Genomic DNA, 11,916 nt, shown 5'->3' with positions numbered 1-11,916 from the left:
TTTGTATAAAATGCATAACGGTCAGAAAGATGTTTTCAAAGTGGAATAATATAATGATCCACACAACTACGCCTTAAAACTGCACGGTTTTCCTTTACCGTCGTGAACAAACACGGCACGCCAATTTTTGGGAGTCAAATTAATTTTGACTGCACGAAATGGCCGACCATGTTAGTCGCAAAGTAAAAGGAAAACCACACAATTTCGATGCATATTTGTTAGGAAAATTATTATACTCTACTTTTAAAACATCTTTCTCTAATGCATTTTCTAACGAACTGTTTCAAACGCCTTTACAGAATAAGGTTACCAGCCAAACTGCCATGTTTTGTGAAGAAGTTGACACTGGTATCCTGCTCATTTCTGCTAAGGGTCTAGCGGCATCTCCTTTTCGAGCCCAAAGCACACGTCCACAGGGAATCCAATTTAAGTGTTCACTTGTAAAAATTCTTGCTGAATCAAATAAAAGGCTAGGGTGGTTGAATCTCTGGGAAACTGTGGGCAATTCACAATGAGCCATTTTCGTGTTAAATATAAACTATTGTCTTGAACAATGACGTGCTAAATCACAAGTTACCACTAAAAATGTGAATTCCTCAGACTACCAAGACAGTTGCTATATATGTCACCTGATTAGGGGGAAGGCTTTTGCGTAAACTACGTTAGAACACACAATCCATACACAACTCTGCATACACAACTCTGCATACACAACTCTGCATGGATGTGTAATGGTACCAGGGTTTGCTCATCTGGAGGAACTGCTTTACAAAAGCTTGACCCGAACCATTTTCACATAGCAATTGTCTCTAAAGTCTAAGGAATTTAAATGTAAGCGGTACATGTACGTGTGGCTAATGCAAGTCATTGTACCAGACATTCTTCAAATCTAACTGACAAATGGCTTATTATGTAATATGGCGTGGACTCAAATCACGTGAATGACCAGTGCTGCTTAGGATCATTCGGATAGCACATTCTCGCTTCGACTTCAGATCCCTTTACTGGTTTGTCCAAATGTAGACAGTTCCTGGATTTAACGTGCTTCAATGTCTGGCCCTGGTTGGATAGGAACAAAGATGTATTATACGCATTAACTATAGGTAAGAATATATTCATATTATTAGATAAACCAAAATTGCCTTGTGGTTGAATGTTCCGACAACTCTACCGTGATCTGCACGCTAGGGATGGTTGGGGTTAGGTTAGGATAGGTTAGGTATGGTTATGGTTATAGCCCCATAAGTAATGTAAAATACGCTGGAGTCCAGGCTGCGTACTTGGCACTACTTATATTATGGGGCTATGGTTATAGGGTATACGAGTTTAGATGCGTGTCAAAACATTGTGCAATGTCGCTGTGTTGTGAAACCCACCAATGCCACTAGAATCATTGGTAAAAAGGTGCGTACAGAATGGACCACTAGGAAACCTGTAAATATCTGTAAAAAAGAGACAAAAATCCATGTCGTGGTCTATAGTCGTACACAATATAAAAGCATTAGTCACCGGTAGAGGGCGCACCATACGCCGTTTTGGAGGATGACTCAGAAGGACTGGGTAAGTCTAGAACGGTCTAGATGTTTTTGTGAACGGATATGTCCTCTCCAGTAATTTGTGTTGTGGCAAATAATTTGTCTTGCATTTTCCACAGTCATCGCCATTTTAACTAGGCGTTTTTACTGCCCTATCTCACCAGGTTACACAGTTGAAATTGGTGTCTTTGGTCCCACGGGTTACCAACTCAATTCAATTCAAATCAAATCAATGCACTAGTTTTGTTCATGTTGACAATGACAATTAAACATGCAGTTGAAACAAATTACATTGAGTATAATTATGAAGAGATGAATGCCACATCTCAAACACTAAAATGGAAATTTCAAAGAATAACATAACATATTCATGAACAATAGCCAACATGCATGTACATAAACAAAAGGAAAGCATACTGTTTGTGTACATTTCCCTGTGACAGACGAAGACTTAGACACGACATGGACAAACAGCAATGAGACCAGACCAGACTTACAAGACAATTTAAATAATTTCATTCATAAAATGGGAAAAAAAAGTTTCTTACATCAAACTCCCACTTTTGCCTTGTTAGTCTGTCGCCTGACGAGCTGCACTTTTCCAGTAAGACAAAACGATCGAGGATATCAGGCTCCAGACAGAGTTCGTCATTTCTCATTTGACCCTTGTCTGTCAGTTCAAAATACTGCAGGAAAAAGGGGAATAACAAAAAGTATAATGGCTGTCATGTGGACTGTTGCTTATAAAGTTTCATTAAATACATTTAAGTTGTAGGCCCTACAGCGTAGTGCTGACTGGTCTTCTTTCCCACCAACCCCCCCCCCCCTCACTGCACCCCCCCCCCCCCCCCCCCCGTCCGCAAGTGTGCCAATCTACCCTTGATCTTACCTAGTTACTGCCATTGTAGATGGGATTTTCGTGGTTACGGGTTATATATATACATGTATATAACCCCTTCTCTGCCCAATCTTATACCCCCTGTCCCTACCCAGAGCTTACAACCACACCATGGGCCACACAGGGTGCACACTGTTGTGACTAGTGAAGTTTACTTCGACACAAGTCGCGACTAATTTTATTTTCACTGCAGGATGGATTGTGGCAGCGTTTGCCGCAGGCGTATTACAGTAAAATTCAAGTTGAAAGTATGTATCACTGATGTCAGATTGTGTTTTGTAATTAAATTATGTTGTCGGGAATAGTCAAGAGCGAAACATTATTGGTTCACTAAACAGGTAGTCATAACTATTTTAAGTTGCGACTATATTTTTTAGTGAAAAACGGATAACGCGACTCGACTAAGCAATCAATGGTCGCACTAGTCGCACTAGTTGCCCAGGCCTAGTCCAAACTTTTTCCCTGCTATACGACAACCAGTCTCTCCATTTCTCTCAAACGATCACAGAAAACATTTTCATGACATCCCTAAAAAATGGTCATTACTTTTCATCTTTTTTGTTTAAGACTCCAGACCCCACCCCCTCAGATGTTGCTTCCTGTGTACCAAAACCATTTTAACCCTCACCTGGTTACCGCCCTGTCCGTGACACCCCCACACGATGAGTTTCTTGCCCGTCTGTCCATTTTGATCATTTGAGTCCAGACAAAATCCCAAGCTGCTTGCAACCTGTTAATAATAATAGATCAATTTCATCGAGCTTGGAAAACATTAACATACATCTGAAAATCTACCCCGGTAGTAGAATATAAAGCAAGCCAGTTCTCTAAAGAACAAAATCTACCAAGCAGGTAGACACACACACGACGTTGCCGCAAACCAAATATATTTCGATATCTCACCATGCAATGTCTCAAATACCATATCTGTGCTATTGGCAAAATAAATTAGTAAGTAACTTGATATTTGGTTAATACCCGTTCTTGCTTGCGAAATTTGTTCAAGAAATATAAGCAGTGCTTACCAGTTTTATGTCTCAAAACTCTTGAAACATAAATCGAAACATCTAGTGCTTGTGCCTCAATAAAATATGACGTTGTGAAACAGTATGTTTTGACATTCTTTATACCTTTTTTAAGATTTTCCATAAACTATGTACAACCTAAATATACTAGCTCATACATGCTTCAACTCACCGCAGCTGAATGCTTTATCACTGCGTTCATATTGGGCACATACATCTCCGGGTATACGTTCTGAAGATACCACTCAAAACTGTGGCACTGAAGCCGCTCCCTCAACTTGCGTCGATCACTGACGTCACCGAAGTCCACTCTGCGCAGGTGCGGAAGACGGTTGTAAAAGTTTTCCTTATAGTCGTCAGTCCACACCTTCAAAGTAAAACAGTAATTGTTGTAGACACTACAGAAAACGCGATGTTCTGAGCTTTGAGTGGTGTAGATCATATAAAACGCTTTAATATAAAGAATCAACTTACAGGTGCATACCATAGGGACAACTCTGTTTGTTGGTTCTAAAGAACCGATGTAGTATCTGCGTTTTGAAAAGTATGCTCTTCTTAGTACCACCACTTCGTCAAAAGGAGATATACAATGATGTACATAATAGAGCAAGAACAGAGACCAAACAAGTTTCACCTTTAACATAAAAACAAAACAGTCGACATGTCAGACAAAAAAAGTTCCGAAAGTGTCAATAGGATAACAAGTTGTAACACACTTGTGTGTACTAGAAAGATAGATAGGGCGTTACGAGTTGGCAGCTGCAGCTATCGGCTACGACTGTTGCTAGGGGTGTTGCTACGGTCATCCTATACTTCAATGCATGATGAGACGGACATCTAGCCGTAGCCATAGCTGTAGCCGCATAGTATTCGGACACGGCCATAGAAAGCATTCACAGATGGCTTACCTCAACGACTCGTATAGCGTTCCTTTCCACAACATCCATTGGTTTCTTCCCAAGGAACGCGTAGGGTGAGCGAGATCGATAAATGTGACCCACACGTGAGCATGGAATCATCTCTATGCTACCACCACACATCCAGATCTGAAGAGGGAAAACATGTGAATAGTGTTGTAGCTGACCGATTAAGAGCACCAAATTCAAACTCTAGTGTTCCTGATAAGCAGAGTGTGGGTTCGGGTCCCAGTCGTAACACTTGTTTCCTTATAAGAAAGACACTTAACTATAATTGCTTCGTCCTTCGGGTAAAGACGTCGGTCCCGTGCCTTGTGTGTGTCGCACGTAAAAGAACCTAGTGCACTTATCGAAAAGAGAAGATGTTCGCCCCGATTAACTCGTCCTTAGGAAACTTAAATCGTCGGAAGTCAAAATATTATTCCAAAGTTAAGAAGAGTTTGGTGAAATCCAGGACTGGCCAATTTCCAGGAAGCCATGGTCAGTACATGGTCAGTACAACCAGTAAAGTGAGTCAAGATAACCCTGGAAACGGATCTACAACAATCTCTGGATCCCTCTTCATTTCACATTTTGATTATAGGGTCGATTTACCAAAAATAGTCATAATAGTACTATTCCTAGTACTCTTTAGGAGTTATCAAAAACTTAGGGTATTCCAAAGTATAACTTCGGAATAGCCTTAAGGACAAACCTTGAGGGACTCCTCTAGATTCTCCCCTCCCCAGATTTCCATTCCGGGGTCGTAGCTTCCAAGCTCGGTGAAAAACTTCTTCTCCATGGAAAGTAGACCTCCGGGCATGGTCGGGGTTCTGTGCAGGGGTGAACAGAACGAAGGGAATTGATTTCAATTGGAATTACTATCAAATCGAAAAACAAAAGGAAGTTTCTAAGAAGCAATTACATTGTGATTAAAGAGAACAAAACAAGAACAAGAAACACTTGTTATATATTTTGCACAACAGTGAATTCAAACTAACCGTTGTATACTAATTTCTGTATGCAAAAGTACCTGCTTTATTTTTCTCTAATCATCTATTTCATTTCATTTATATTTTAATCATTTGGACAATAAAAATACAAAACCCTTGATTGCGGGCTGGTTACACATCATGTCACATTGTTTTATTAAGTGCCCTGGGAAAATCAAAGTCATTGATATCCTAGACTGGACCAATCCACTTTGTCTAACAGGGGGTTCGGGTTCCAGAGTTGGGTAGTTTAGGTGGGGTGAGGGGCTGAAAAAATATACTTATATACTTCCTGCACAAAATAAAGATAAAGAGGAGCATCTGTTCGAATGAAGACTTGCCTGATCGGGTCAGCTTTCGATACACGGCTGGCGTAGTCTGGTACCCAGACCCATCGGTATTGGAATCTCCAGTTAAGACCTCCCCTTTGTAAGGGCTCTGAAACCACTTTATACTTCATGTTGGTGTCGCTGATTTCGTCGACGATGGGAATGACAACTCGTTTCCGATCTCCAGATATCCTGGCCAGTAGAGGCTCAAGCCAGCCTATCATTACCTTTAGAAAAACAGGAGGAGAGATATAGCAAATAATGCTAAATAAAGGTTCGAGCAGATGCGTAAGCACAAATTCGAACACAACGGTTTTTTTTTTTCTTTTTCGAAGGGACAAAAGCTTATGTCATGAGTTTGTTACTCGGGAGGAAAAAGTCTTGGCCCAAGACGATGGTGCTTGATTCTGGATAGTGTACTACACGCGGTTGAAGCGCCAAAGCGCGCCCGCCACGGTATGATTTAGTTACGTGGACGGCTTGAAGTCTAGACTACACTCTGGATGGTAGCTTGCCATAGAGTTATATATAACTCTATGTAGCTTGCAGAGTGTAATCTAGATTTCAAGCCGTCCACGTAACTATCATACCGTGGCGGGCGCGTATTCGGCGATTCAACCGCGCGTATTACACTATCCAAAATCAAGCACCATCGTCTTGGGCCAAGACAAGGGAGGAAAGGGCACACTGTTCATTATAGTTTTACCAACCAGTGTTGTTTCAGATAGATAAAGTAGACCAACTTTTTCGCTTTTCACTTCTTTAGAAAGAAGATAAAAAGAAGATGCAGACAGAAGATGCAGTTTAAAATCATGTCACTGGTACTAAAGTTGGTAAGTCATCGCTTGTCCTTGTGTAAAAAACATATTATACGCTCTCTTTTGTGCACATTGTTACAACCTGGGTTTTTTTTCAGAACGACAGTCTTGGCTTTAAAGGCAATGTCATAGAGTGGTTTTTGTCAACACTCTGCTGATTTCGAGGCTAGAATAACAAAGAAAGATACAATGAAAGTCACTTACTCAACTGAATATCTACTCGAAGAGAAAACGCAACAAAATGTCATGGTATTGCACACAAACGTCGAGGTCACCCACGTCTTATAGCGAGGCCCAACAGCGGGTATCCAAGCACTTTCATTATACATTTTATAGCCGCAGCATTCGTGAACGGACACCAACCATCACAAATCTGAGAAATGATTCTTACATGAATCGTTTCTCACTGTTTTTGTTTGATGAACAATAAATAGGGTGTCGTGGCCGAGTAACACCGAACTCAAGCTCTGGTGCTTCTGTTCAGCAGAGTGTGGGCTCGAATCCCGGTCGTGAAACGTGTGTCCCTGAGCAAGACCTTTAACTATAATTGCTTCTCTCCACCCAGGGGTAAATGGGTACCTGCGAGGGCAGAGATGGTTCTTGTGATTGATTTAGCCGAGTAGCGCATATTAATGTTGCACTTATAATGTTGGGGTAATAATGTGAAGCGCTTTGGGACGCCCTCCGGGTGTGAAAAGCGCTATATAAAAACGGGTTATTATTAAATACTTCGGAGGGAAATCAAAAAGTAGTTTCTGTTATCTATAGTGTATAGACGATGTGACCTATGTTTACATTCAAACCGCCCTCTGTTGACAAAACACTATATAAGTTATGTTTCGCCGGGCACTGAGTTGCGCAGTCATAGTAAGATTGACGTCAGAGGTCACGTCGTCTATAGTGCTTCTCACCCAGTAAACTGTTATGTGGTTATTAAGTTTTGGATTATTTACCAATATGACTCTAGTTTAAAGTTACTTAAGAAAACACAGTCAGACACCTCGTTGTACTTGTGTTGGTCGTCAAGAAAGTCAGGGAACCAAACAAAGATTACTTCTCACTGGTTTAAAAGCAGAGGGCGTATCCGAATTGGCAGCTACAGCTATGGCTACGACTGTTGCTAACTGTGTTGCTAAGGATGTCCTATACATCAACGCATGATGACGCGGAAACCTAGCCGTAGCCATGGCTGTAGCCGTTAATTTGGACACGGCCTGACACTTACTTCGACATGGGAATCCAAAAAGGTGATAATTTCACCCTGCATGACGTCCACACCGAGCATGCGCGCACGGATCAATCCTATTCGTTCCTTGGATCGTATGATTCGTATCCGCACCTCGTGAATCAATGATATATAATCCTCTAACGGCTCTCGTAGATGCTCTTCAAAAAAAGGGAAAATAAAATGGTGCAAATTATAAATCTAATGCGGTATTATGGAAGTGGTGTGTTCATCATGGACAATACTGGTAATTACTCAAAATAATTATTAGCATAAAACCTTATGGTGTGAGGTAATAGGTTGATGGTATAAAACATTGTGAGAAACGGCTCCCTCTGAAGTGACATAGTTTTCGAAAAAGAAGTAATTTTCCACGAATTTGATTTCGAGACCTCAGATTGAGAATAATTTGAGGTGTCGAAATCAACCATCTAAACGCACACAACTTCGTGTGACAAGGGAGTTTTTTCTTTCATTATTATCTCGCTACTTCGACGACCAATTGAGCACAAATTTTCACAGGTTTGTTATTTTGTGCATTATATTGACAAACACCAAGTGAGAAGACTGGTCTTTGACAATTAACAATAGTGTCCAGGTCTTTAACAAGAAGGTAGACTTGACTCAAGCCCCAATCCCATGAGAGGTTTTTTTTTCAGTCCCATCACCTTACGCCAGAAAAGTTTCGTACGAGAACGTGACTTGAATCGAGTCTATATTATTATAGCAACCAGGGGAACATGATGTCCGTGCCCCTGTGGCAGAAGATAATGTGGTGTATACAAACTCGGTAAACACTTAAATTGCCGATTCGTTACAAACTAGTAAATAGTTCAACTTGAAAGTTATTGTCTTTCAACTTACTCAACAATACCGTGATTAAGGGCAACAAACAAGGCTGAAAACATGTTGTCTATTTACCACAAAAAAAAAAAAAAAAAAATGTTTTCCAGTTTCTTTTCATTGTCTTTATTCTGCTCATTTACCGTCTCAGTTCGTCCTCCCTTTCCTCCTCCGTATCTTTTGTTTTTGTTTTGTTTTTGGTTTTACTGCGCCTTGGGACAATCCTGTTTACCGAAAGTGTCCAATGGCTTTAATTAACTAAAATGAACAAAATGATACTATTTGAAAAAGCAGAAATGACTTTAATATATAGACCTCGCGATGCAGTCAATGGAAAGAAAGCTATGATTGCTATAATAAACTAAGCCAAAATTGTTTATTATATACCTCTACATGTGACCCATATCCTCTGTCTTCCATTTTTTTTTTAAACACACCACAAATATTATTACTTAGGTATGACCCCCAAGGCCCCACATCCAGTACACTGACCATTGCTCCCCTGTTGACCATTACATCATCCAACTTTATCTAAGCAATGATGTCACGAATCTTATAGTGTTATTTCTGTGTAACATCATTTCTAAATCAAGAGTTCACCCACCACCAAAATCCTATTATAACATCTGCCCAACTCCACTTTCACTACACAAGAAACTCGCCTCGCCAAACCTACGAGTAGGTCAGCTCCTCTGTTTGGTTTAACCATGCCTGGAGGAAGGTTGTATTGCCATAGTCCACTTGTTATAAAACAAGATGGACCCATACAATATTGTTTCAAGTGTTTTCTGCAGTCATTGTCACCAGTCTACACCTACTCCGCTCGCTCACGCTTATTTGAGTTAACCAAAGTAGGCCCACAGCCATCATCTTTCAAGTGTCTGCTTTTTAATACATTTCTACATGTACAATTAATTGTGACTGGTTTTCTGCTCATGTTTAGCTTAGCAGCAATGGTTTAAGCAATATTCTGTTTGATCAGCTGTTTAAGATTTAGATTAAGAGTATGTCTTCATTTTTGCTTTGAATATAACTGTAGAAATGACTGTACTGACTTTCTATTGGTGCATTTTGATCGTCAATTTTTATTTTGAAAACGAAACAAAACCAACACACATCACAAATTTTCTCTCTTATACTTTCTCCCACCACAAGCCGAGCAACAATAGGGGTTATTCGATACGTTCTATAGGCCATACGGTATGAATGAAAAGATGCCTGGAAATGAATTTCATATTTCGACCCTAATGGATCTAAGAGAACTCTGATGCATGGCATGGTGTGATGCATGATGAGACATAAGCATTACACTCGAGTCAGTCAGCTAATGGCATACTCCAAGGGTACCATGAGTTGATTTTGTGGTTAAATAAAGTGTTAATGTACCTACCGAGGTTGCTCGCATCGTCCACAAAGATGATTTCGTGGATCAGATGCAATGGCGACCTGTCAAGAACACTGTGGAGAGTGCGCAGAAGTGTGGACCAAGCCTCGTTATGGAAGCACACGATTATACTTGTCTTAGGTAAATCTTGTGGATACTTCAATGACTTGCATCTGCACACACACATGATTGTGAAGGAAAACAGTGTTTAGGAGTAACTTGTCCGGGGAGTGTTTTTAATAATTGTGTCATCAAGTTGGGCTTTGTTGTGGTTGGAAAGAGTGTAATTGTTACATAACTTTTTGGCAGTCTTTTAAATGTTCTGGGTCACATTTCGACATTTCAACAAATGAACAAACAAAACTTTGGTAAAACAGCAGTTTAATGTGGTGATACTTACTCTTTGAATCTTGCATCAGGCAACGACCGATGCAGTGACATCTTGGAGCTGGCGAATTCATTAAAGGCGTGGTCATGTTTCCCGTGGTCCACACGCTTCTGATCGGCAGCAGACAGGCCGCTGATGACCACGCCCTCTCCCATCGATCCTGGCCCGCCTTCATCGCCAGCCCGTGTGTTGTTGAAGTACGGCATCTTCCTTCTTTGTTTTGTGACGTTCATCTTCATGTCTAATCCTTCCCTCATCATTATTTGGTTCTCCTGTGCTTGATCAATCTTCTCATTCCGAAGTTTTTGCTCGTTATTTGCAGCTGCATCTTCCTCCAACTTCCCCAGCATCTTTTTATTCTTCTCACTCTCCTCTTTGGAAATTAATTTAGACTCTCCTGTTTTCCCGTGGGGTTTACCGTGACTATCTTCACTCTTGTCAGCTTTAACCGGTTTGTGATCTGTGAAGCCGGTTCCTATGGCATGGCTTACTTCGTTAAAAGGTGGTTTAGCAAATTCATTCCCAGATTCTTCAAGTTTGTTAATACTATTTCTAGACATAACACTACCGTGGCTCAATAAATGATGCAGAACGTAGACGACATTCAGCAAGAAACAGATGAACGCGAGCAGGTAGAGCTTCCGAAGGGTGTTCTTTGCTTTTGGCATTTTTGACCTGTAAGAGAACATCGTTTCTGTACTAATAATGTGTGTCATATCGACTTGTTTCCTTCAAATTAATAGTAGTAAAGAAAGAGAGAAAGCACCCTTTCGGCTGGATGTCTAGAACACCAAATTCAAACTTTGGTGTTTCTGATCAGCAGAGTGTGGGTTCGAATCCCGGTCGTGACACTTGTGTCCTTATGCAAGACACTTAACCATTGCTTCGTCCTTCGGATGGGACGTAGAGCCGTTGGTCACATGTGTCGTGTAACCCAGTGCACTTATCGAAAAGAGAAGGGGTTCGCCCCGGTGTTTCTGGCTGTCGCTGCTGTATGCGCCGTAGCACCTTGTAAACCCGTATAAGGTGCTACATAATTGGGTCTCAGAACTCATCATTGCAGAAATAACCTTTCTGTCTGAAAGTTTGTATATACTCTCCCAGCGCCTTGAGTACCTTGTTGGTAGATACGTGCGCTATATAAGACTTCGATATTATTATTATTATATTATATTAAATATCCATCAACAAAAAAAGAACTTTGAACCAAAGTGTTGATTATAACAGATGGGCCTAAATCAAGCTTAAACTGGTAAACTGCATTTTCCGATGGTTACCCTACGATAGCAACCACTATACCCATAATGACAAATTTGGGACAATAAAACACACCCATCATTGAACTATTAAACACTATATCTACATTTTGAAGCCAATGATACACAATAACAGGTAAAGCTAAATTGGGCTGTAAATATAAGTTCCAATTATGAAACTGAAAAGGAGCAATCGTGAATTTACTTACTCAATCTGCAGTGATTCCATTTGTTGAAAACTACAAACAGCAAGCAGTCGATCCACAACCAAATGAACAGCTGCATACCAAATGAACAGCTGTACTCAATATTTGCATAATATTTGCA

At 40.6% G+C, this 11,916-nt stretch overlaps 1 protein-coding gene across 1 annotated transcript; it reads right to left on the bottom strand.

Moving 5' to 3' along the window:
- Positions 1–91: 91 nt before the first annotated feature.
- LOC139948616 (polypeptide N-acetylgalactosaminyltransferase 13-like) lies at positions 92–11,879 on the bottom strand. Its single transcript, XM_071946810.1, has 11 exons — positions 11,799–11,879; positions 10,346–11,008; positions 9,952–10,118; positions 7,719–7,879; positions 5,688–5,902; positions 5,070–5,187; positions 4,367–4,504; positions 3,631–3,825; positions 3,062–3,163; positions 2,084–2,221; positions 92–1,059 (listed from the first exon to the last, which is right to left on the bottom strand). Exons 1-11 carry the CDS (start codon positions 11,816–11,818, stop codon positions 934–936), a joined length of 2,043 nt encoding a protein of 680 aa, XP_071802911.1. The 5' UTR covers positions 11,819–11,879; the 3' UTR covers positions 92–933.
- Positions 11,880–11,916: the final 37 nt, after the last annotated feature.

This window comes from Asterias amurensis, chromosome 16 (assembly GCF_032118995.1).
Source record: "Asterias amurensis chromosome 16, ASM3211899v1".
NCBI classification, from domain to species: domain Eukaryota; kingdom Metazoa; phylum Echinodermata; class Asteroidea; order Forcipulatida; family Asteriidae; genus Asterias; species Asterias amurensis.
This window is presented reverse-complemented; position numbering and strand designations above follow the sequence as displayed.